This window comes from Elgaria multicarinata, chromosome 23 (assembly GCF_023053635.1).
Source record: "Elgaria multicarinata webbii isolate HBS135686 ecotype San Diego chromosome 23, rElgMul1.1.pri, whole genome shotgun sequence".
NCBI lineage: Eukaryota > Metazoa > Chordata > Lepidosauria > Squamata > Anguidae > Elgaria > Elgaria multicarinata.
This window is the reverse complement of record NC_086193.1, coordinates 3,448,400-3,475,037: the sequence shown is the minus strand read 5'-3', so window position 1 is coordinate 3,475,037 and position 26,638 is coordinate 3,448,400. Positions and strand designations below refer to the sequence as shown.

General features: G+C 52.2%; 1 protein-coding gene across 2 annotated transcripts in view; it reads right to left on the bottom strand.

Moving 5' to 3' along the window:
* The window catches only part of KDM4B (lysine demethylase 4B), a 189,602-nt gene that overhangs the window by 18,528 nt on the left and 144,436 nt on the right, over positions 1–26,638 (bottom strand). Inside the window, exons 11-15 of one of the 2 annotated variants that reach the window (XM_063147034.1) lie at positions 24,102–24,598; positions 14,206–14,326; positions 10,536–10,714; positions 5,308–5,530; positions 231–307 (exon numbers count right to left, since the gene is read on the bottom strand). In XM_063147034.1, the coding sequence (XP_063003104.1) occupies positions 231–307; positions 5,308–5,530; positions 10,536–10,714; positions 14,206–14,326; positions 24,102–24,598 (1,097 nt within the window). Of the gene's footprint in view, positions 1–230; positions 308–5,307; positions 5,531–10,535; positions 10,715–14,205; positions 14,327–17,989; positions 18,618–24,101; positions 24,599–26,638 lie in introns of those variants that run through there. The other variant, XM_063147035.1, reaches the window with a different exon arrangement.

Genomic DNA, 26,638 nt, shown 5'->3' with positions numbered 1-26,638 from the left:
ACTGAAAAGAGAAAATGCAAAAGCCAACAACGAAGTTCACAGGAATAGGTCAGCTCCATACAGCCCCACAGCCTAAAAACCCCAGCTCTAAGGTGCCGGAGAGAAAAGATTACAACGCAGGCACCAGGCGCGTCTCCTTGCGGAGGGCGTTCCACACGCAGGGGTGCCCCGGCCTCGTCTTCCCCAATGGTTTTAGCTTCCCCCGCCACCAAGAGAGAAGGTGTGCTTACCGCGAGCAGCGCGTTGGCTGAGCACCGGGAACAGGACCACCCGTCATTCACAAGGTCGGGGCGTATCCCATAGCAACCTGGGACAAATCAAAAAAGCATCAAATTGAAAAAGGAGGCAGGAAAGTCAACCGTGTGACGCGGCTGCGAAAAAAAGCAAGCGCTGTTTCGGGCCGCGTGAATAGAAGGAGCGCTTCCAAATCGCACGAGGCACTGGTTGCCCACTGGTCGCCACTGGTCAGGCCTCGTCTTCAGTATTGCGTCCAGTTCCGGGAGCCGCACTTTGAGAAGGATGCAAATAAGCTGGAGGGGGTTCAGAGGAGGGCAATGAGGGTGATCAGGGGTCTGGAAACAAAGCCCTAGGAAGAGAGACTGAAAGAACTGGGTTATGTTTAGGGAGAGTGAGGGAACCAGATTAGAGCCCCAAAAAGAACTGAGTCACAGTTTTGACTTTAAAGACCCGGGTGGATGCCGTCAGAAATTTCTCACCTTTCATGAAGAATCATAGAATCATAGAATAGCAGAGTTGGAAGGGGTCTATAAGGCCATCCAGTCCAACCCCCTGCTCAATGCAGGAATCCACCCTAAAGCATCCCTGACAGATGGTTGCCCAGCTGCCTCTTGGATGCCTCTAGTGTGGGAGAGCCCACCACCGCCCTAGGTCACTGGTTCCATTGTCGTACTGCTCTAACAGTCAGGACGTTTTTCCTGATGTCCAGCTGGAATCTGGCTTCCTTTAACTTGAGCCCGTTATTCCGTGTCCTGCACTCTGGGAAGATCGAGAAGAGATCTTGGAGGCAGCCGTTCTTCGGCACGGGGACGGAGCAGCCGGAGGGCTGTTCTGACTGCATCTGGATCCCCTCTGCACCCTTACTCAATTACTTCATTATTCTTGAGTTGTAGAATAATAATAATAATAATAATAATAATAATAATAATAATAATAGTAGTAGTAGTAATAATAATAATAATAATAATAATAATAATAATAATAATAATAATAAGTATTTCTTACCCGCCTCTCCCTCTGGATCGAGGCGGGGAACAAAATTGAATACAGAAATATAAAATACATAGAATCATAGAATAGCAGAGTTGGAAGGGGCCTACAAGGCCATTGAGTCCAACCCCCTGCTCAAGGCAGGAATCCACCCTAAAGCATCCCTGACAGATGGTTGTCCAGCCATCTGATTAAAACTGATTATAAACATAAAATTAATACAATATTAAAATCCTAAAATCTTTTAATAGCTTTATTTTCCATTCGGAGCGCTGAAAACGGTTACTGAACTAGCAAAAGAAGTGGGACCTGCAACGAACTGTTGCAGCGTGGAGCGTTCTTGTTCAGGATTCCAGCCGCCGGCCATACCCCTTTCCAAATGACTCCATTCCATCACATCTAATATCTGGTGCTTTTCTCACCTCCCCTGAAAATTCACTTGAAATTAGCAAACAAGGTTCACTTGACGAAACGGCTCTATAAAAGGAGAAGCTGCCTCTGAGAGAAAATACGGCTCAGAAACTTTTCGCCTTGACCTTCCTCTGCCTTCTAAATTAACCATTCCACTCAGGCCCAAGGCTTCGGAGGAGGCCGGTCTGTAATAGATGTGTCAGAGGGAGAAAAGTACCCAATAAAATAATGGACTCTCCTCTAATAGATATTGCCTTGCCAGGAGCCCAATCTGTAACAGAAAACACGGAGCCAGGGAAGGTTTCGGCGGCTGACGCGAAAATGTCCTTTCGGTCTCTCAGAGGGGAAGGTTCCAAACCATGCCGGTGAAAGAGGCAGGTTCATTTGAAGATGGGCTTCATCACAGCGGTTCTCCCGCTGGGCTGCTTTTCGGTTGGAGACACGGCTGCTCTCCTCGCTCAGGTGCATCAGTTCGGGTGCACACGGGGCTTATGGCAAAGGGCAGCCCTGGCTTCTGGATAGAATTTCCATGACCACACAGGGGGGATGCGCTCTGGTGTGTAACGCGTGTGCTTACGCACACGCGTTACACGCCAGGCCGCATCCCCCCTGTGTGGTCATGGGAATTCTATCCCAAAGTGCCCCGCGGGGCTTTGCTTTCCAGAGAGGAGGAGGAGGAGGAGGAGGACACCTTGGAAAGACAGAATCATAGAGTTGGAAGGGACCACAAGTGTCATCTAATCCAACCCTCTGCAATGCGCAGGAAAACCAATTCAACCATCCCTGAGAGAGGGCCGTCCAGCCTCTTCTTAAAAAACCTCCAGCGATGGAGAACCCACAGCCTCTGTAGGTAGACTGTGCCACTGTCGAACAGACCTTACCGCCAGGAGCTTTTTCCTTCTATTGCAGAATTGCAATCCTGCTCAGACCCTGACAGCCTTAGGACTGTCCTCTTCCCTGATCTAAGAAAACAGAGACGCAATCCTATGCATGGTTAAACAGGAGGATGCAGGAAGACCTGCATGTGACTTTCAATCTGTAAAAAGTGCTAATATTGTATTCTTTCAATTTTTCCTAAAATTTCCTTTTCCCGAAAAAAACAGAGGGGGAAACGGGTTTTTTCCATGGCTTCAAAATTTCCGGAAATTTCACAACTCTATTCAGAATCTGATTCTGACTTATCGCCTGAAATTCCTTCCCCCAGCCGAAGGGGAACAGGCCTAGTCATGACACCTGGGAGGGGTGGATGAGAGTTGGAAAGCAGCAACATATGGGGAGCCAGAGGTTTCCTGCCCCTGCCGTAGAACAGGATTAGGGGATGCCACTAAATCAATCCTTACTGCACCACAGAGCTCCGGGTCCCGTCCCCCCAGAGTAACATTCCCACTCTCTTTGCTATTCCAACATAGGGACAAAAGATGGATAAAGAAAGATTCAAATCGGGAGAAACCAAGGCCCTCCCACTGGCTAGGAAAGCCACCACATTGACGAGGAAACACAGAACGAATGAGAAAACTGAACCAGCAAACCCTCTTTCAGAATCCCGCAAGGCTCGAAAGCCTGCATCCTCCTGTTCAAACGTGAGCTGCCCTAAATCGGGGCCTCTCCGGATGTGGGTATTCCATCCCCCAAAGGTTTCGCAGTCTGGAACCCATTTGCAATTCATGGAAGGGCTGAGCGTTGCCATGCTATTGATCAAAGTCTCAGTAGCTGTGTCGCTCCCAAAGAACGGGAAACGTGAGACGCTGCCTGTATTCACTGCCAGCCAGCCTGAGAAGATATATTGGGGATGGCAGGGTAGAGATTTAGCAATAATTGAACAGAACGCATACCGAAGGAGGCCAGAGAGCAGACAGAGCAGCGAGAGATAAGATAGCAAGATGGAGACAGAGAGAAACGGGTACAGTTCAGGCGATTTCCCCCGGATGTCGGAAGGAGCACATGTGTTCGACTACCAGTCGAAGAGAAAGACAAGAAAGAGGGGAGCCTCATCAGACAGAGAGGAAATCGCATTTCCCTACCGTCGCTTCACAGGCACGAGCAGCTTCCTCTTTCTTCACATCGGAAAGAAAGAGGAAGCAAGCAGCCATCCCGCAGCCCGTTCAGTGGGCGTTTTTATCACGCCGCTTCTCCTGCACACCACAGGAAATGGCGGCAAGTTTCGTTATAGCCCCAAATAATCGGATTCCCCAGGTCTTTTTCTGGCTGGGAAAAGAGCAAGAGGCCCCAGAGCGCGGGAGGAACGCTGCGTCGTCGAAACGTGCCGCGAAGAACCGCGAGCGGACAGTTGCGAGGCTGCCCTACAATGCTCACGCGATGACGTTTAGTGAGATTAAGGGACGGGACGGTAGAGGGACCGTAGGCCAGCGAGTGCCGGGCTCAATCTCTGGTTAAAATGCTCCGATGTCTTCCCTGTCACATGCGTGCTCTATTCCAGAGACACTGTTAGACAAAGTAGAATCACAGAATAGCAGAGTTGGAAGGGGCCTACAAGGCCATCAAGTCCAACCCCCTGCTCAATGCAGGAATCCACCCTAAAGCATCCCCGACAGATGCTTGTCCAGCTGCCTCTTGAAGGCCTCGAGGGTGGGAGAGCCCACAACCTCCCTAGATCATAGGTTCCATTGTCGTACTGCTCTAACAGTCAGGAAGTTTTTCCTGATGTCCAGCTGGAATCTGGCTTCCTTTAACTTGAGCCCGTTATTCTGTGCCCTGCACTCTGGGAGGATCGAGAAGAGATCCTGGCCCTCCTCTGTGTGACAACCTTTCAAGTATTTGAAGAGTGCTATCATGTCTCCCCTCCATCTTCTCTTCTCCAGGCTAAACATGCCCAGTTCTTTCAGTCTCTCCTCATAGGGCTTTGTTTCCAGACCCCTGATCATCCTCTGAACACGCTCCAGCTTGTCTGCGTCCTTCTTGAATTGTGGAGCCCAGAACTGGACGCAATACTCAAGATGAGGCCTAACCAGGGCCGAATAGAGGGGAACCAGTACCTCGCACGATTTGGAAGCAATCCTTCCATTAATGCCGCAATGCCAGGCTAGATCAAAGATGTGAAACATTCAGCCCGGGGGTAAATGTGGCCCTCCGAGGTTCCCAAGAAACCCTCTTTTGAAACACAGAAGGGTCTCTTCTAAGGCTTAGTCCCTAGCCATAACAGCTTGAAGCTACAACCTGCTGGCGTTTTGCCCCTCCCTCTCAGCCTTCGGCCCCGCCCACTCCTGGAATGCGGCCCCTGAAAGCTTCTCTGAAATAGGATTTGGCCCTTGGGCTGAAAGACGTTCCATGGCCCTGGGCTAGATGGTCCGGAAGTCTGACTTGGTATAGAGCACATCCCGTATATCGCCCCCCCACCCCCCGGGGACCCAGGTTGAAGTTTTTCATGGGGAAAGAGGCAATGAAGTATGTGAAGCCCCCCCACCCCATGGGATTTCCCCTCCCTCCCAGGGATGTTCTCGGGAAACCATTTTTACTAGCCTGCCTGTGCCCTAATAAAGGTGCCCCGTTCCGGTCCCCAGAGCAGCAGACGGAGGGCAATACTCCGAGGCAGGCTTTTCGGTTGCTTGGGAATGGGAGGGAAAAGACCAAGAGAGGTTTGGGCAGAGGCCCGATACCACCAAGAGGCACGCCAGCGGAGGGGGGACGGGGGGGGGACACACGCACACTTACTGGCATGGACTTGCAGGCAGCACTTGGCACAGGAGATCAAGAGGCTGCTGCCGTCCTCCCCGATGTAGGAGTTGGACGGGAGGGGCTCCGTGTTCTCGCCGCTCGAGGTGAAGCACATTTCGGGGATGAGAGGTTTGGTCTTCTGCCCGCTTTTGAACGGGGGCTGGGGCAGGGAGCTTTCGCCCGCGGGCAGGGGGGCGGCCTCTTTTTCCACCTGCAAGGTCTGAGAGGAGAAAAACACGAAGAGTTACCGGCGTGCGGCCAGAAGGAAGGGAGGTAATGATTGTTAAGCTTTCCGGGCGGTTTACCAGGATTAAAAACACTGAACATTTGAAAACCAATACACACAATTTGAAACCGTAGAAAGCCGAAGAACAAACCCCGGTTAGATTAAACAAGGTTAATAATCAGCATTCAGCTGTGGTGAAAAAGGAATGTATCTTCGTATGTGGTGGGAATGTAAATATGTGCAAAAGTTGTGGAAGATGGCGTTTTCGGAGACTGAAGAAATTGTGGGAATGAAAATAGAAATTTGGGGTGCCGTCTGGCTCTTCAGGTAAGCCACCACGTGTGTGTGTGTGTGTGTGTGTGTGTGTGTGTGTGTGTGTGTGTGTGGAGGGTGTGTGCGTGTGCCAGTTGCCACGCTCTATACAGTAAGTGGCATTGTGTGGGGCTGGTGAGTAGCCAATTTACAGCACATAAATTATTTTATTATTCCCTCTATTATTATTGAGATGTGAGCGTCTAGCGCAGCCTTCCTCAACCTGGGGCGCTCTAGATGTGTTGGACTACAACTCCCAGAATGCCCCAGCCAGCTGGCTGGGGCATTCTGGGAGATGCAGTCCAACACATCTGGAGCGCCCCAGGTTGAGGAAGGCTGATGTATTACATTTCTATTACCACCCAATAGCTGAAGCTCTCGGGGCGGTTCACAACAAATAAAACCAAAAAATACGGCCTGTATTCCTTACATATATTATAAAAATCTAAAAGTTTAAAACTACAGAAGATAGGGAGGAAAGGAAAATAAAAACTAGCAACACAGAGATTTAAGATCCGGGAACAGATTTAAAACAAGAGCAAAATGCCTGGGGAAAATAAAAAAAGGTCTTCTCCTGGTGTCTAAAAGAGTATAGTTTAGGTGCCAGGCGAACCTCTCTATGGAGCTCATTCCACAGCCGGGGTGCCACAGCAGAGAAGGCCCTGCTCCTGGGAGCCCCCTGCCTCACTTCCTTTGGCAGGGGCTCACGGAGAAGGACCCCCGAAGATGACTTTAAAGTCTGGGCCGGTTCATCGGCCCGGGATCCCCATTTCACCCACGTGGATGAGTCCACCCTTTCGCTACCTCGTGGGTGATGAAAGGGTGTTTTAGTGCAGAAGGGCTCTGGGCTCCGTTTCAGCCCCTACGCCCGGTGAAAGCGGGGATTCCCAGGCTGTTCCGAGCAATCAGAAACGAAGGGGCCGCTGCCACTGCAGATCAATTCACTCCAAGGCATGACGTCATGAGGTGACGTTGGACTTTTGTCCTTGAAAGAAGCAGAGGGGGGTCTAATGAGCATCCCCGCTTTTCCTCCCTCAAGGACATCACGGTAATGAGTAACGTTTGCTGTACATGGGGGTCTCTTCCCCCTTCCCCAGAGAGCATCAAATTGCAGCAGCTGCAAAACATCTCTTGAAATAAGAAGCGGAGGAATGACAGAGGCAGAAGGAGGCAGGCGGTTCCTCCTCCTCCTCCTCCTCTGTCTCCTTGGCACCCTCTCCTGCTCTTTCAGCAAGATTCTCTCTCCGGAAGGGCGCCTCAAGGTTCCCGGCAGCAAAACCAGAGTTGTGAGACAAAGGGATTGAGCACCGAATGAATTTGCCTTCCGATTCATTATACGGCAGCAGTGTGCGCGCGATTGCCAGGCCGCGGGATAAATCAAGAGGGCGCCCCCGCCCAGCGACACGCTTCTTGCGGCTAAATCCTGGTTTTAAAAAGAAGGGGGGGGGGAAAGGCACACCCTGAAAGTGCCCACCGCCCATGCGCAAAGGGCAACAGGCGGGGGAATCAAATGCGGGCGGAGTTGGACAAACTGTCTGTTCATGGCCAGAATGGCAACGCTGAGATGCCCACCCAGGTGAGGAAGAGCCAGTTAACAGGAGGGCGGCTGGGCCATTCTCCCTGCTCTCTCTTCTCATTCCTCCCCAGCGCTTTCCACATTTGATCAGGAGAAACAACTCCGAACCCTGACCGGGGGGTGGGGGACCAGGAGGAGGAACGGCAGGGGTTGGCACGTTCCTGCGGAAAAGCAGTAGACCTCCCCGCCCCAATAAAAAAACCAGGCCCTGCTGGTGGAAGGCACTCTATGCCACTGAAGTCACAGGGCTTGCATCAAAGAGCCGCCCAAATCGCAGATGATCTCAAGGTAACAGAGGGCAAAGCGGAGAGCTCGATCGCTGATTTCCCATTCTTGCGGGCAATGGCGCTTTTAGTGCAAAACACCTGGCATAGGCGAGCACAAGGGGGGTGCCGGGGGTGCCCAGGCACACCCTAATGTCTCAAGCAGTGAGCGCTGAATTGTGGGGGCCATTGAGCATTGAGCCAGACACAGCGGGAACGATCCTCTGGCTGCTTCACTGCTGCCGTCCCCGACAGCGTGCCGTTGCTCCTGGCAAGAGGAGCAAAAAGGAATCACTGTTCTGGGAGCCGCGCTTCAAAGAGGCCAGGAGGAGGGGCCTGAAGGCTAGCATCACCTCGTAAGAACGTCCTCCATCCTGTGTCACCACAAAGCCCCACCAATGCTGGGCCTTAAGGAGCATCTCTACCTGGGTGGACCCCCTAAAAAAAGTGCTGCGCACGCCTAGGACACCTGGACAACACCAGGTAGCCTGTCCCTGGATCAGACGGGCCTTTTAGCGTGGCGACCCTTACAGAAACACCACCGCAGGGAGCTTTGGCTGATGGGCAATATAAAAATGCAAAACAACAACAATACTAATATAACCAAGAGCGTCTTGCGCAGTATTTTAGCTGCGGCCAGCCCTACGCAGCCTGGCTTCTAATGTACTTTTGAAGCGAAAGGTAGGGATCATTCGACGCAGTGCATTAAGCGCTTAACACTTGGCAACTGTTGGCAAGAAAAATGTTATATACACACACAGACACACACGAACTTGCCAGAACTTGAAATCCCAGCAGCTCCTCCTCATAATCAAGGCAGCCAAGACGGTGCCCAGAAAACACATGCAAATATTATCTCGTATTTACTCTAACGATGGGGAAATTACCCTGAAATTAAACTCGGGAAAAGAGTCTTCCGTCCCGTCCTCGCCGGCTGCCGCTTTAACACGCCGCGCTGCGAGAGCTCCGGCTAAATCACCGCGTTGGGGACCCTTCCCAAGTTCTTCCGTGTGCCCACATACATTAAAAAAAAATGGCTGGCATCCCAGCAGCCCTTGCACGGGCCCACCGGTCGCCACGTGAGGGTTCACGGAGACAGCCGTTGGCATTTAAAAGGGCTGCCACCGACGGAGACGCCTCTGAACAGCCGGCAGACAGAGACGCCGGACTTACTCGCGAGATCGCCGTCTTTAAACAGTTGCCGCTAAGGCAGGGGTGGGCAAAGGGCAGCCCTCCCGAGGTTTTGGCTTGCAAGAGAGGTCCGCCTGGCACCTACACTGTACTCCTTTCGTCGCCAGCTGAAGACCCTTTTATCCTCTCAGTATTTTAACACTTAATTTTAAATTAAATTTGACTGTTCTAACTCTGTATTTTAATCTTATATCAATTCTGCTGCGTGGTTATTATTATTATTATTATTATTATTATTATTATTTATTTATTTATTTATTTATTTATTTATTTATATAGCACCATCAAGGTTTTATCCTGGTTGTGCTTTTACACTGTATTTCGCATTTGTGTTTTCAACCTGTTGGTAGCTTTATAATGGTTTTAATTTTTGTGAACCGCCTAGAGAGCTTTGGCTATTGGGCGGTATAAAAATGTAATAAATAAATAAATAAATAAATAAACTCCCATGATCCCTTACTACAGGCTATGCTGGCTAAAGCTGTTGGGAGCTGTAGTCGAAACATCTGGAGGGGCCCAGGCTGTCCACCCCAGTTCTAGGGTATGAATCATAGAATCATAGAATAGCAGAGTTGGAAGGGGCCTACAAGGCCATCCAGTCCAACCCCCTGCTCAATGCAGGAATCCACCCTAAAGCATCCCTGACAGAGGGTTGTCCAGGTGCCTCTTGAAGGCCTCTAGTGTGGGAGAGCCCACAACCTCCCTAGGTAACTGATTCCATTGTCGCACTGCTCTAACAGTCAGGAAGTTTTTTCTGATGTCCAGCCGGAATCTGGCTTCCTGTCACTTGAGCCCATGATTCCATGTCCTGCACTCTGGGAGGATCGAGAAGAGATCCTGGCCCTCCTCTGTGTGACAACCTTTTAAGTATTTGAAGAGTGCTCTCATGTCTCCCCTCAGCCTTCTCTTCTCCAGGCTAAACAGGCCCAGTTCTTTCAGTCTCTCTTCATAGGGCTTTGTTTCCAGACCCCTGATCATCCTGGTTGCCCTCCTCTGAACACGCTCCAGCTTGTCTGCGTCCTTCTTGAATTGTGGAGCCCAGAACTGGATGCAATACTCTAGATGAGGCCTAACCAGGGCCGAATAGAGGGGAACCAGGACCTCCCTTGACATCGTCCAGCCCGCCGGCTAGAAAAGTGGACCCTCCTGCGTTGACGGTTCTCCCCCAGGTCCTCTCAGAGCCAACCTGAAGTTATATTGTGAAACGTTTAAGAGAAAGAACCGACGGAAACCGGTACGCGTTGTGCTTTATAGCCATTATGCTTGAGGAAACCGTTAAGCTTCCATACCTGCACTAACTCCTTGTTAAGAAATTACCTTTCGTTGCAACCGTCGCAGTATTTGGAGTGCCTGGGGAAAGTACAGGTCTATGGCGGCAGCGGAAGGGAGAATTTGGGGGGTAAGGGTGCCGAACTGTGTAGCTGCGGGGCCTAAGAAGGGAAAGGCGTGTCACAGGGACGGTTGCCGCATTCCAAACCGCTGGACACCTGCCCCTGCACTGGGTCCTTTGGTTCAGGAAAGGAATAAAGGAGCAGTCTACGGTGGGGGTCGTCACACGTGGCAGAGGCGTTGGAACAAATGGCTCGCTCAACGAGGGGACCCCAGGCGTTCCTCCCCAGGGCTGCTTGCTCCCTTGAGGCTGAAGTTGCAGAATTACCTGATTGTAGGGGTAGAAGAGTGTGCAAATGGCGCAGTACGGCTCACTCAGAGCGGCAGCCATGTTGAACCTCCTTTCTGCAGTGAAGTTGGGCGCTTTGTTTTTCCACTGGAGGGAAAGCAAGGACTTCAAGGGCTCGGGATCGCCGACGTCTTCCTCGCCAGAGAATGGGAGGGTTTCTGAAGAGCAAGGTTGGGCCAAGAGGAGAGAGAGAGAGAGAAAGATCCAGGTTAGGCACGCCGGCAATGGCTGGGAACAGTCCACAGGGCCCCCAGGAGTCCGGATCTTTGCCCTGGATTTTAAACCTTGCACACTTTTTGAAGCCAACCTGCTGAGCCATGAAAGAGACGTCACGGCGGGCAACTCCTCCAAAAGCCCATCAGTGGCTGAGAGAGGGAAAACAAATAACCCTCAATGATGGAACGATCTCCCCGCCGAGGCCCGCCTGGCGACAACACGGTTATCTTTTCGGCACCAGGTTAAGACTTTCCTTTTCTCCCGGAGAGTTAACACCAGATGTTGAGTTTTAACTGACTCCAGAACGAGCTTTGGCCTGGCTGAGTGTTTAAAAATTTGTTTGAAATGTGTGCTGTTCTTATGTTTATAAATTTTGTATATTGGTGTTTAATGTTCAGTCTTTTTAATCTAATCTTTTTCAGCTTTGTAAACTGTCCAGAGAGCTTCGGCTATGGGGCAGTATATAAATGTAAATAATAATAATAATAATAATAATAATAATAATAATAATAACAACAACAACAACAACAACTGATGAAACACCTTTCCTGACATGAACCTACCCGAACACCACGTTCAACATTTAAGGTCCTCCTCAGGTGCCTACTCAGAGGGAAGCTCAGGCGATGGCAACAAGGGACAGGGCCTTTTCAGTGGTGGCCCCACAACTGTAGAACAATCTCCCCGATGAGGCCCGCCTGGCGCCAACGTTGTCAACTTTTCGGGGCCAGATCAAGCCTTTTCTCTTCTCCCAGGCATTTAGCAATATGTAATGAGCCTGGGTCTTGTTTTTTGGCTCATCGTTCTTAATGTCGTTATCGTGGTTCTAAACGTATGCGCGTTTTGCATGTTTTTTGTGGTGTTTAATTTCTGCATTTATTTATTTATTTATTTTATTACATTTATATACCGCCCCACAGCCGAAGCGCTCTGGGCGGTTCACAACAATTAAAAATAGTAAACATTAAAAGTATACAAACATTTAAAAAACATAAAAACAGTATAAAAACAACAACAGTATCCATTTAAAAACAACAATTTTGGGGTCCATTAAAAACAAACTTAACGTTGTTAAATGCTGTTAAAATGCCTGCGAGAAGAGGAAAGTCTTGACCTGCCGCCTGAAAGATAACGTTGGCGCCAGGCAGGCCTCACCGGGGAGATCATTCCATAATTGAGGGGCCACCACTGAAAAGGCCCTCTGCCTTGTTGCCATCCTCCGAGCTTCCCTCGGAGGAGGCACTCGGAGGACCTTAGACGTTGAGCGCAGTGTACGGGGAGGTTCATGTCGGGTTCATGTCATATTGTTTATAGGTGTTTTTATCTTACGTGGACCACCCAGAAAGCTTTTGCTGTGGGACGGTATACAAATGCAATAAATAATAATAACAACAACAATTTCCCTTTGCTCTGGCACAGGGCTGGGAAACCTCTGGGCCAGGGGGCCCCATCCTGCCTTGGCTCCACCCCCTTTCCTCTGACTGCCAATCCTTTGGGGATCCCCTGGCTTTCCCCCTTTTATTCCCTAACCCTCAAGTCCAACCCTAACCCTCCTTTAATAAAGGAATTAAATCGGATTCATTTCTTTTTCCAAAATGCATAACTTTGGATCCGCCTCGATTTCCGTTACCATTTAAAAAAAACCACCAAGCACCGAGATGGACCATACAGCCGCTGGAGAGAAAGGCATTGGGGCTCACTAGCCTGAAGAAGTCAAGCTCAAAGCCTGCCCCGAGGCGGGAGGGCGGTCACCTTTCGGTGCATGGGCAGAGGCTCTTCGCTTCTCTTTGTCAGCCTTCCTCCTGCCCAGAGAGTCTATCTAAGGAGTGGATCAGGGAGCTCAAGCGCTCTGCCACCGAGACACGCACACGGTTAAAGTGAAGGGGAAGGGAGCTGACAAATAGCTGTATTGATCGCTCAGGTACAGAGGGCTGCACGTCCCCGAACGCTTCGCCAAGAGACGGGCCTCTCGCCGTCATGCCCGGTGTTCTTGTTAACACCTGCCAGAGACACTCCGCAGTGCCGGCATTCCCTTGATCGGGAGCAGGAAATGTCACGGATTGATCTGGCCCAGCCTGACAGCTCGAGAAGCGACAGGCCTTCACCGCAGAGACGGTCCCCCCTCGAGGCGGGCGGCAACGCCTCGCGGGTCGGATCCGGCGAGCCGGCAGGCAAGAGATGAAGCCGTCACAAAATGAAGGAAGACAGAAAGGACTTTTTTAAAAAAATAAATCGCCCGCCGGTTTTCACCGGCAACTCCCCGCCTCCAGCACGAAATGTGGAGGCGCGGTGATGCAACTGATCTCCCCAGCCCACTCTGGAGGGAGGGCCGTCAGCAAATAAGACGGCGGGCGCCTCGCACAGATTCGGTGCAGGGAAGGAAGAGCCACCGGTGGGTCTTTGTGGTGACACTGGCTGGACTTACGAGCCGATATTAACCTTTGGGGGCTCTTCTTCCTGGCGTCTTTGAAACATGGCTTCTGGCAGAGAGACATTATTGCTTGAGATATTCGGGTGTGCCTGGGCACACCCTGCACACCCTTTTCGCACGCCTATGTCACTGGGGATATTCATTCTTAATAGCGAGCCACACTGGAAATTTTTAGTGCTTTTGGCTCTTCTGGGTGACGCCTTATTGATAAATAATACCAACCGACACAGCGTTTTAATGATTGATGTTGCCTATTCTGTAACGCGTTGAAAACGCTAGAACGCTGGTAGGGCTGAAACCAATTGCCTGAGCTGCTGTTATATGCCTTGAAATGAATTAGGATGTATCGATCTGTATTCTCGAGTGTTGCCCTGCTCCGTGTCTTGCGAGCCACTTTGGGCACGTCACGTGGGAGAACGGCCTACATATTAAAGCCGTGGCGGTGTAATTCGAGGCCAGAGAAGAGATCCAGGAAGAATTCAAAGTCATGGGCAGCCCTGGAGATCAAAACTAACTAACTTCTGTCCAAACTGCAATCCTATGCACGTTACACTCAAGGAGAGAGAGAGAGAGAGAGAGAGAACAGATGGAGCTGTTGCATACATAATGTGTGGCTCTCCAGATAATTTTGGCCTACAACTCCCATGATCCTTCACCATTCCCTATGCTGGCTATGGCTGATGGGAGCTGAAAGCTCAAGCATTGTTCTAAAGCCATAGGCTGCCCACCCCTGCACCCAACACACAATCCCAGACTAGTAAATACGGGCTCTGCTGCTGCAGAGGAAGGGACTGTTCTACTATCTCCATAGCCAGCACAGAAACCACGCAGGCGGGCGGCGGAGAAGGAATGGAGGAACCTGACTCTTCTCTGTCGGTCAGCTCATTACTCGCCTACCTGGAATTCCTTGGTGCCTCTGGCAACCAGGCGAGTGATTCAATGGCAAGGCTGTTTAAAACATGCCCGTCCCGGGCCTTGGCCCTCACCCCGCGCTCCACTTACCCTCGTCGCTCGAGGCTTCCTGCTTCACCACCGACAACGGGGATCGTGTAGGCGGCTTGCCCAGAGGGTGCCGGCGGCTTTTCTTAATCTCCATCTTCAGTTTAGAGAAAGTTGAAGTCGTCTAAGGGGCGGGAAGGAGGGAGAAGAACCAGGAAAGAGGGAGGGGGGAGAACGCACAGCACGTTATTTCATACGCTTTGGGGGGCGGGAGCAAAAGAGCAACAGTGACATTAAGGCACCCTTCCCCAACCCGGTGCCCTTCAACGCCCCACAACCCCCCAGGTCTGTGTGCTGTGTGCTCACTCCTTGGCACACACAAATCCTGGCAAACTGATATAAAATGCCATAAGCTGTGCAAAATGTTATTGTTAGCATATCAGGTTTCCTAGACAAGTACCTTAGCTTTCACAGGAACAGTTTAAGTGTTTTATTATTATTATTATTATTATTATTATTATTATTATTATTAATCTTTCTCGCTCAAAGCTGTTTTTCTAGAAGGATATGACTTCCACGGCCGGTGGTGTATATTTTCCCCTCTTTTCCTCTTCCTTTTCAACGTTTTTGTCATTCGGTATTGCTATGTCGATGAGGTATGCGTGTTTTACCCTACCCAGTGCCTGTTTACCGTACCCTGTGCCTGTTTGCTTTCTCTTCCCCTCCTTATTGTTTTATCATGGTTTTATTAGAATGTAAGCCTATGCGGCAGGGTCTCGCTATTTACTGTTTTACTCTGTACAGCACCATGTACATTGACGGTGCTATATAAATAAATAAATAAATAAATAATAATAATAATAATAATAATAATAATAATAAATAATATGACAGGCTTGTTGTTGTGAGGATAACATGGAGAGGAATTATGTACGCCACCTTGAATTCCTTGGGAGGAAAAAAAGGCGGGATATAAATGCCATAAATAAAATAAATAAATAAATAAAATAAATGATTGGTGGCAGGGGTGAATTGGGGGCAGTCGGCTGGGACTGGGGCTCCTTGGGACTTGTCCCTTCTGAGCCCTCTTTGGATCGCCCCCAGTCCTGGGCAGGATCCGGAGATGATGTTGCACCAGACCCGCCTTGCTCTTGCGTTTCGGAGGGCAGGCCCTGCGCCAGCGTGTGTTCGGATGGGGGCCGGCCGGCCGGCTGGACAAACGTGCTCCCGGGGGCCTCATGACCCTTCCTGTCGGTTCCGCGACGGAGCCCCCTGACACCCCAGGGCGGACGCTCTCTGAGCTGCAAGCAGGCCTGGCGGGCGCAAGCCTGGTCCCCCCGCTGCAATCAGAGAAATGCCCATCTCTAAAACAGAGAGAGTTTGTTTGTTTCTAAAAGGAGGAAGGCAGAGACGGAGAGAAAAAGGAAGGAAGAAAAAACAAGTGAGGCAAACGAGAGCGATGACGAAACAGCTGGGGAGCCTGAGCAGCGAACTCCAGCGACCGGCGTGGGAACTGGAAGGCTGTCCTCCCGTTCAGTTCATTTGCGTTTCCTGCCGATCGGAGCGAGTGAAAAAGCAGCCCAACTAAGGATGGATTCTCCTCTGCTGCAGGAGCATTGGGGGGCGCCTAAAAGTTCCCCAAAGAAGGATGCTAGGGCCTCTTTTCGTCGCCTGCATTCTTTCGGCAACACCGAAGGGAGAACCAGGTTTTTTCCCATTTTATCCAAAAACCTATGTAATGTTTTCTTAACACAGTGGGTCAAGAGTTGCGGTTAAGGGGCAGATTTCATGAAAACCGACGCGTTTCTCCCCTTTCTACTCATAAACTGCATCGTTTTCTGTACGAGCGTTGGTGTGAGAATGCTCAACGTTGTCAGTAGATGCCAGACACAGATGATTTGCCATCTTATGGGGGCAGGACAGTTTGGACACAGGTTTTTCTGTTTGTGAGAACAAGGGCCACTATGAAGGAGGACATTTTACCCTTGGGGAGAGAGGTCTGGGGGTCTGATCTTCTGGGTTTTGAAAAAACCCTCCTCGAGGTGAGACAACCCTATAATTCTTTTATGGTTACTTGGATTTCTCCGGGTGCCTACTCCAAGGGAAGATCAGAGGACGGCAACAAGGGAGAGAGCCTTTTCGGTGGCGGCCCCCCAATTACGGAACGATCTCCCCGATGAGGCCCGCCTGGCGCCAAGACGGTTATCTTTTCGGCGCCAGGTCAAGACGCCTTTGCTCCCAGGCATTTAACAGCGTATGTTGAGTTTTAACTGACTCCAGAACTGTCTTTGGCCTGGCTGAGAGTTTAAAAAAATGTTTTAAATGTCAGCTGGGTTTTTTTTTAAATATATTTTTTGTGTTTTAAAGTTTTGGATGTTGATTTTTAACGTTCAGTCTTTTAATCTTTGTAAACCGCCCAGAGAGCTTCAGCTATGGGGCGGCATATGAATGTAATAAATAAATAAATAAATAAATGTATAAAACGCTTTGCCACGGGGATGAAAAAGAAGCAGAAACCTTCTCAACTGCATCTTCGGTTCTGTCTTCTGGGGTCTGTTAGAAAACAACCAACAAGGAATTCCCAAGCAGTCTAGCTACAGCCTGGTGACGACCTTGGGAGTCATTTGCCAACCATGGAACCAGGGACTCTGCCCACCGAAGATGGCTCTTTATTCATTCAAAGATTTATAACCCGCCTTTCAGGGTAACACCTCCACCTGCAGCCACCTCACCTGACATTCTAACACACCATGGGCACATCGCGGCAGTATATGGGTTAATTAACGCAGGATATGTAGGGCTGTGCAGAAGACACTTCCATTTTCTATAAACATTTCCGGATTGGTGAAATCGGAAGTTCTCAACGCGATGTGTGAAACTGGAAGGATGGGTTGGTTTAGGGGCTCAGCAACCCGGCGGTTAACCTACACAACCCATCAATCCGGGTTCACATGTCACACTGACAACCTCTGATTATGCCAAACTGGAAGCAGCTTGCATGGGGTGCACATCTCCATGAATTGTGGGTTAATTAACCCAGGATTTCCCACCATTAGGTGCAAACTGGGTCATGGATAACAAACAACGAAAAATGTCAATTTAATCATGTATCTGCTCTTGGCTATGGGGCCACCCTTTCAGCTCACTTCAATTGCAAATCACTCCTCTCAATAAATCTGGGTGTGAACTGATCAAAATGTCTACCTCTTGCCTTCACAATTTCTCTGCTCCTCCTTCTTATAATACTAACACCATCTTAACAGCATGAAGTCCTGGTACACCAGCATGCACAGAAATTAGAATGCTGCATGGGCCCCTAAGGCAGAGGGAAGCTGAATAAACCGACGTCCATCTTGAAAAAGGCAATGGGTCATAGAATCATAGAATCGTAGAGCTGAAAGGAGCCTCTAAGGCCATCCAGTCCAACCCTCTACTCAAAGCAGGAATCCACCTTAAAGCATCCCTGACAGAGGGCTGTCCGGCTGCCTCTTGAAGGCCTCTAGTGTGGGAGAGCCCACCACCTCCCTAGGTCATGGGTTCCATTGTCGCACTGCTCTAACTGTCAGGAAGTTTTTCCTGATGTCCAGCCGGAATCTGGCTTCCTGTAATCCCCAGGATTTCGTCTCTATGCAAGGACAAAACCTATGCCATAGGCCTTCCTCCCACACTGGAAGGACTGCCCTCTACCACCGGCACGGGCCATCAAGCATTAAGAACCATGCCTTTCCAAAGCTCAACTGGATGACCCTACGTCAAATGGACACAAGAGCGGCAGCTACAACAACCTGACCAACAGCGTCAAAAGGGCACACAAAGAAGGGGATCACAAGGATAGGAAGAAACGAAATTAAAAAAAAACTTTATTGCCGGGCTCCAAGCCACGGGCACTTCACAGTGGGTCACATTACATCTAATATGCCCATGCGCTGGCCAGCAGCGCACGCACACACACACACGGGAACACACAGTTCTGCTTTGGCATCGAGCACTGAACGCATTGCAGGGCAGTCTCATTTCTTGGAGGTTTCCGGCACGGCCCGCCGCAGAATGCTCCCGGGGCCAGAAAGACAACATCCCGTCTTTACAGCGGCGCTGCGAAGAGCCAAACGCGTCCCGGCGCCATTCAGGAGCGGGCGGAGTCACCTGGGGGAGGGGGGCGGCGGCCCCCGTTACGCCGAGAGGATCTTGTTGATTCTCAACCGGATTTTCCGCCAGTCGGCCGCCACTATGTCCGAGTAGTGCTTGTACAAAAGCTGCCGCAAGCGGGCCACCACGTTGTGGGGCAGGGCGTGCTTCCCTCGGCCCCCGCGGTAGCTAACGGCGCCTCGCCACCTCCACAGCTCATCCGGAGGGACCATCCGGATGAACAAAGCTGCAGCGTATCTCGCCGGCTTGCCGCTAACTCGCTTGAACAACTCCCGCCTCTCCCTCCTAGGGATCCTCCACAAGGTGATATCGTCCGAGCGTAGGGCGGCCTGCAACAGGTGAAGGTGGGTTACTGACACGGGAACTGGCAACGGCCTCCTCCCCCACACCGGAGCCGCGGGACGAAAAACGCGCCGCCCTAGGAACGCCGCAGCCCCGTGGACCGCCACCGCAGGGAGAGCCCCGGCTCACCTTTAGGGGCTGGGAACAGAGCGCACAGTTGGCAAGGCAGAGAAACAGACACAACACACAAACCACGGGGCCTTCGCTTCGCTTCGCTTCCTCCGCATTAATTTCACTCCGCCAGCCGCTAGAGCTGCGCACGACTTCTAAAGGCAAGCCCTGCACCCTCAGCGGCTCCCGTATGACGGGCCTGAGGTCTCCGCGCCTGTTTTGTGCTCTCAGGTTTCTAGGCAGCCGGGGGGTGGGTGGGGGTTAAGGGAATCAACCCCCACCTCAGTGGCACAGAGCGCCTTCTACAAACTCCGGTTGGTGGCCCAGCTACGCCCCTATCTGGACAGGGATAACCTGGCTTCAGTCATCCATGCTCTGGTAACCTCCAAGTTAGATTACTGCAATGCGCTCTACGTAGGGCTGCCTTTGAAGACGGTTCGGAAGCTGCAGCTCGCGCAAAATGCAGCGGCCAGATTGATTTCGGGAACCGGAAGGTTCGACCACGTAACACCTGCTCTGGTCCGCTTGCACTGGCTGCCTGTATGTTTCTGAGCCCAATTCAAGGTGCTGGTTTTGACCTATAAAGCCTTCCACGGCTTGGGACCACAATACCTGACGGAACGCCTCTCCCGACGTGAATATACCTGGTCACTACGTTCAACATCTAAGGTCCTCCTCTGGGTGCCTACTCCGAGAGAGGCTCGGAGGGTGGCAACGAGGGACAGGGCCTTTTCAGTGGTGGCCCCCAGACTGTGGAATGATCTCCCTGACGAGGCTCGCCTGGCGCCAACGCTGCTATCTTTCCGGCGCCAGGTTAAGACTTTCCTCTTTGCCCAGGCATATGGCGGCACATCCCAGCAGATCTCATGATAGCAGATCTAATTACCCACATGTTTAGTTTTTAATCGGTTTTTAATGCTTTATGTGTGTATGTTCTGTGTTTTAGAGTTTTAAATTTTGTATACTTGTTTTTACCTCAATTTTAGAATTTCTGTAAACCGCCCAGAGAGCCCTGGCTATGGGAGAGGTATATAAGTGTAATTAATTAATAAATAAATAAATAAATAAATAAATAAATCAACGCATGCCCCTGTTTTCCCTGTGGTTTTTGTGGGCTGTGTGTGTACTTTTCAACCTAGATATCATCAAAAGACAAGCCTGGTTTCAAAATGAGGCAAAAGAAGATTTTCTGGGCTGCTGGGTGTGGGAGTGAATGGAGGAGATCTTGAAGGAATCATAGAACAGTAGAGTTGGAAGGGGCCTCTAAGGCCATTGAGTCCAACCCCCTGCTTAATGCAGGAATCCTCCTTAAAGCATCCCTGACAGATGGCTGTCCAGCTGCCTCTAGTGTGGGAGAGCCAACAACCTCCCCAGGTAACTGGTTCCATTGTCGTACTGCTCTAACAGTCAGGAAGTTTTTCCTGATGTCCAGCCGTAATCTGGCTTCCTATCACTTGATCCCCTTATTCCGTGTCCTGCACTCTGGGAGGATGGAGAAGAGATCCTGGCCCTCCCCTCTGTGTGACAACCTTTCAAGTATTTGAAGAGCACTATCACGTCTCCCCTCAATCTCATCTTCTCCAGGCTAAACATGCAAAATTTTCCTTCTCGGTGCTCCACCAACGTGAAATATACACTATGGTGGGACATGGGAGAGGGCCTTTTCCGTTGCGGCACCCCGGGCTTCATTTCATGGCTTTTTAACAGAGCCTTTGATGGCTAAATCCGCCAGCCTGCATATTGTCTTGTTTTAATTGGCTTTTTACTCTTTTTAAAATTTCATACTGGTTTTAACATACGAATGGTTTGTTTTAGAATGGTCTTTTTCTTCTTCTTTTTTATATGTATGGTTTTATCTGTACAGAGATCCTTGCGATATAGGGCGGGATATAAATGTTTTAATAAATAAATAACTTTTGGACCTAGGAAAGCACCCGCTTTCTCGTGGACAGAGGAGAGCATCCCAAGGCTCTGGTCGGTAAGAAGAACATGTAATCACCTCTTGGGAATTCACCCCATGGTCCCGGACAACCACTGGCCAATTCAGACGGTGGCACCATGCAGTTTCCGAAATCTGAAACTGCTCAGCTCTGTGTCTCTGGCCTCCTTCCCTCCACGGCTGGAGAATACAGGAGTTGGGAGGAAAGCCCTGCTGGGCTGGTTCCCTTCTCCTCCTGCCTCCCTAAAACAGAGGTGTGGAAACGGATCTCCCTGGGTCCCTCTGTCCAGAATATCTCTTTGGAGGAAGGCTGGACATGAAAGCTGATGTCCTCGGAAGGATTTCAGGGGAGTCCGTGAATGCTAACAGGAGCCACGGCAAAGCTCCCTTGTCTTCCGTTGCCAGCTGCTCAAATGTGGGGTTACAACGATTCCTGGGCTAGTAAGGCTTTGATGCAGCTGTGGGGTAGCCAAGCCCACGGGGACATGTTTATCGTCGGAACGATGGGCTCCAAAGCTTGAGTGTCGGTGGCCACATCGCCAAACAGGTTTTTCTCTGCCTGGAGAAAAAGGTCAGAGGAGAGCGAGCGGGCAGGCGTAGCTGTACGTGTAACATCTGCAACCCAACGGGGAGAGTCGCCTACAGGTTAGAGCAGGGAGGCCGAGCGACCGGCCGGCATGACAGGACAAAGACAGAAGCCAGACATGAAGCGCAGAGAGACATGAAGAGCCTGCCCAGCGAGCTGACGGCCCTCGTCGCCACGAGAGGCCGCTTTCAAACTACGGAGCACTGACAACGCCGCGTTGCGCCCGGAGGTGGAGCGGAGGTGGCGAACCAGCTGCCCCAACCTTCCAGCTTACTGCCAACATTCATCTACTGCACGCCTTTCCTTGGAGATCCTTGCTAAGCTTCTTCCCTTCCCATGCTAACAGCCGGGGGCACGGGGAGGTTTCTAAACCTGAGAAACAAGAGCTGCCAATGAGTTGACGGACCTGGGGCCAAACCTCTAATATGCTGGACAACCACCTGTCAGGGATGCTTTAGGGTGGATTCCCGCATTGAGCAGGGGGTTGGACTAGATGGCCTTGTGGGCCCCTTCCAACTCTGCTATTCTATGATTCTATGATTCTATGCACTCCAGGCATCAAGAGGCAGCTGGACAACCCTCTGTCAGGGATGCTTTAGGGTGGATTCCTGCATTGAGCAGGGGGTTGGACTAGATGGCCTTGTGGACCCCTTCCAACTCTGCTATTCTATGATTCTATGATTCTATGAAAGCCAGCGGGTGATTCAGAAGGGGGTAGGCGGCGTGCCCTTGAAAAACGACACCGAAAAACGCCTCCTAAGCTACCCGTTTTCGAGTCGAGGAAAAGGAACACGCCAATGGGCACCGCAAGTTAAGAAGGTGCGCCCGGCTCAAGGCACACGGTGGCAAAGAAGGCGTCGCTCCGGGGAAGTGCGCAAAACGCTGAACCGACAAAACCATGAGCAAGTCCTGCAACAGGGCCGTTCTGCCAGGGGACTGCAGCCGAAGCCAATGAAGGGGCCCTTCTTTGCCATTTTCCTACGGCAAACGCAGAGGGACGACGGGGCAGGCCGGATGGACTTTGCAAACTTCCTAGTCGCCCCCCACGGCCCTCGCGAGTGTCACGTCCCTCGCGCTTTCCAGAGCTTCCAGCCGCGTTTTGGGGATTATCCCACGGAGGTCGGCGTCGTTCCTTCTGCCGGGCCCCAAGACGCCGAAAGTCCCATCAGAAGGGAAGCGACGCGCCCACGAGCTTAGAGTCAAACGTTCGTTTTCTGGCGACAAGCGTGATAAGCCAGCCTTGCAAGCAAGCCCACGGGAAGTTTTGCCAGCCTATTTTGTACTTGGACGGGCTGAAGGAAAGAAAACCAACTCAGCCACCCTGCCTAATCACCTGGGGGCAACCCTGAGTCTCCGTAGGCGACCAGCCAAAGGGGCTGTTTTCACACCGGCATGAAGCTCAGGGGGAAGCAGTTAGAGCCTTGGGATGGGCCAGCAGAAAGTACGGGCCCCACGGGCCCAACGTCGCCCCTTTCAATGGGAAGAATAAATGGCGTTCTTCAAAGCATCTGGGTGTTCCAGGAACCGGAAGGTTGTGCCTGGGTCTCAAATGGCCCCTCCACCAGAGCCCAATTCGGGGCTCAGTTAAACGCCCCGTGAGTAAAATGGGATTAGCAGTGACCGATTTCACAGGGTTGCGCTGATACCAACACAGCAGACAAGTGCGCCGTGAGCCCTGTTTTTAGAACGCCACGAGAAGGCAGGGGAGCGTCGTCCAGGCGGTTCCTCTCTGCCAGGTTTAGTTGCGAAGCGTCGTACCGCTTCGCGGCTCGTGGTGGGAAACAGGAAGGCCCTGCTGAAGGGGGGGGGGGCCTTGTCCCGAACACCAGGTCCTTTGCAGGCCCGGCCCGGCTCCCAGCTGTACGACGGGGGCTGGCAATGCAGCCAGTGGTAACAGTACCTATGCGACAGCTCTAAGGGCAGGGAAGAGAGAAGGAGGCGAGCAGAGGGGACAGGGGAGGAGAGGGAAGCAACACAGCAAGAAGGAAGAAAGCCAGCCCTCCGCAGCAGCCCACAGCCCCGTCCCCTAAAACGGGGGGGGGGGGGGAATGAAACCGGAGCCCCGGGGGTTTTAAATGCGTAAACTCTCGCCACGGCCCAGAAATCCTCAAGGGCGGCTGAGGTGACTGGGTTTGACTTTAGCAAGGCCGGAGCAAGGGAAGTTTCCCCTGAGAGTATTTGGCGGCCAGGTTTGACGGAAGGCTGACTGTCGCACGCGAGGCCGAGATGGCAATTCTCGCCCTCGCCTCCCCCCTTCCCCAGCTCAGACTGGACAGGGCCTCTCCCCCAAAGTGGAGCCCGCCAGGTGCGTGGGACTACAGCCCCCACCATTCCCAGCCGGGTGATGGCAGCTGTACGAGCACAACTGGAGGACGCCAGCTTGGGGCAGGCCGCTGGAGAGGGCCGGTCGGCCCGCCCGCCCTCTGCTTATGGGAGCCTTGCGGTCTAAACCGTCCAGTCGAATTGGGAGCGGAGGGAGGAGACCTTCTGGGCCCGGCAGGATGGTAATTGGGCTGCGACTCCCAGCAGCCTTCGCCGGTGGAGCCAATGGCTGGGGTGGTGGGAGTTGCAGTCCAAAAACCCCCCTGCTCTGGGCAGAGCAGCCTTCGACGAGTCGGTGTCCTCCCAAAGTGTCGAAATGCCACTCCCAGCATGCCCTGGCCAGCCACGTTAGGAGCCGGCAGCCGGAAGCTGTGGCCAAAGCCCCCCTCCCACCGTTTGAGAGGTGCTGGGGAGGAGCTGGGGCGTGGGCGTGGTTTTAAAGCAGCAGCGTGCTCCGCATGGGGAAAGCCACCCTGAACCCTGAGGCGCCCCCAGCCCCCCCCCCAACATTACCTGCAGTTTGCTGGGCTCAGCCGGCCCCTCCGCCGCCTCCCCCTCGCCGCCCTCCTCGGCTTTCACGCTGAGCTCCGAGGGGGCCGCCGGCTCGGCCGTGACGAAGCGCTCAAACACCTCCTGGCAGGAGAGGCGCTTCTTCTCCGACGAGGACTTCTTGCGCCGCGGGACCACGTAGAGCATGGGGATGATGGGCCGGTGTTTCGTCTCGTCCCCCTCGCCGGGGCCTTCGAGGGCGGGCATGGGGGGGCCGCTGTCTTCCGCCGGCGGGGACGTGGCGTGGCGGGCCTCAGCGGCCTGCCCCGCAGACAGGCCCGGCTGCGGCGGCCCTTCCTCCGGCACGTGGAGAGGCGGCTGAGGGAGCAGCAGGGGCGGCAGGAGCTGGTGCAAGGGCAGCGGAGGCGGCTGGGGCAGCGGGTGCGGGTGCTGCCGCGGCTGCTTCTTCTTCCTCTCGCCTTTGACTCTCGGGATCCGGATCTTCGGCTTGCCGGGTTCCCCTGTTTCGACAAAGGAAGAGCGCAGAGTTAAGACTCACACGGCGCAGAGTTAAATGATGGAGCGCGCTACCGCAAGATGTGGAGACGGCCGCCAATTGGGATGGCTTTAAAAAGGGGTTGGATCAATTCCTGGAGGAGGAGGAGGAGGAGAAGGCTATCCGTGGCTACGAGCCCTGATGGTTGTGTGCTATCTCCAGTATCCGAGGCAGCGAGCCTGTATACACTAGTTGCTGGGGAACATGGGTGGGAGGGTGCTGCATGTCCTGCTTTGTTGGTCCCTGGCTGACATCTGGTTGGCCACTGTTAGAACAGAGTGCTGGACTAGATGGACCCTTGGCCTGATCCAGCCTCAGGGCGCTTCGGATGTTCTGATGTCCTGAAGAGGGTCAGGTCCAGCAAAGCTTCTGCCCCCCAAAAGCACACCCTGCAACAACAACGCCTGATGGGCGATTCTCCCACCCGCCGCTGAACTTCCGGAATGGAGGGCCGGCAAAAGCCACCCCCAAATAAGCCCACAGGGAAAGGAAACTATTTTCCGTCTTAAGCTCGCCAGGCTGACCCGGCGAAGGGTCCGGAACACTCACGGCTGAGCACAGGTTCGTCACGGCGCTAGGCGTAGCAAATCTAAATGGTTGCATCGACTATTTATTTGAAGGATTATCATCACCATCATCATTATATTTATTTATGTCACGTATTTTCCCCAGTATTGGGACACGAGGCGGTCACTACTTCCTGCATAGAAACATAGAATCGTAGAATAGCAGAGTTGGAGGGGCCTACAAGGCCATCTAGTCCAACCCTCTGCTCAATGCAGGAATCCACCCTAAAGCATCCCTGACAGGTGGTTGTCCAGCTGCCTCTTGAATACCTCTAGTGTGGGAGAGCCCAAAACCTCCCTAGGTCACGGATTCCATTGTCGTACTGTTCTAATTGAGGAATCAAATGGAGGCCCTAAATCACTTCTCTGGCAAGATCCCGAAGGCAGCGGGACATGAATCAAAGCAGGCATTGAACCGGGGTCTGTCCCAGAAGGCCGAATCACGGAGTTGGGGCCCGCGATGTGTTCTTTTTCCAATCCTCCGTCCTGCCCGACGCCCCGCCATCCGTTTTATCGTCGCGCTGTCAACGTCCCCCGCGCACCTTTGCGGCCACGCGCGCACTCCTCGGGCAGATGGATGCCCCGATATTTCACCCTCTGGACAGGGGGCCACCCATAAAACAAAAGAGATGTGTGTCCCGTCCCGTCCCCCCCCAGCCTCCTCGCCGCTCGCTTGCTGAGCGTTCCAGGACATCTTGCCACCCCACCCCCTGCGAAATAAATAAATATTACAAAAGATGAATTCCTGCCAGCTCTCAAATGGGTCACGGCGGCAGCCGCCTCAGCCCGGCTTCCTCCACTGCATTTGTAGTGAATTAATGGAACTTTATCCGTCCCTCCTCGCCCCCGCCCAGCTTCATGAATAAAGTTATCAAGCCTGTTCGAAGGGCAGTAAATAATAGATGCTCCGCAGACAAGACCCCCTCCCCGCACCCCCCAGCCGGCAATTTGTTTCTTAAGAAATTGTTTTTCACCTACAAGACGCCTGGACAACCCTGCCTATGAAAGGTCACTCTCCGTTTCGGAACAGGGCACTTGGAGGTGGCGGCGTGGGGAGAGGTACGGGGAAAATTGCAAGCCTCGTCGGGAAGATTTAACAGCTCGCCTCCCAATCTGGAGATTCTGGCATTAGAGCCCAGCAAACCCTACTGGCCAGGGCTTAACACGTTGCGGAAAGCGGGGAGGGAGAGAAATCAGATAAAATGGGCCTCTATGAAATGATTAAGCCCGGAGCGAGACGGAGCTGTTAAGACTCCTCCCGCAGAAGCCTTTGACGGCAGGCGCCCGTCTTCCCAGAAGCCGATATTTCAAGGGACTTATGGACACACCCACCCTTTTATTTAAAAATGAAAATAAAGGAAAGTAACAAGATCCAGCCAAAAATAGTCAGGGGGTGCATTTGGAAGCCAGGCTTCCAGATAACGCTGTTTTGGAGGCAC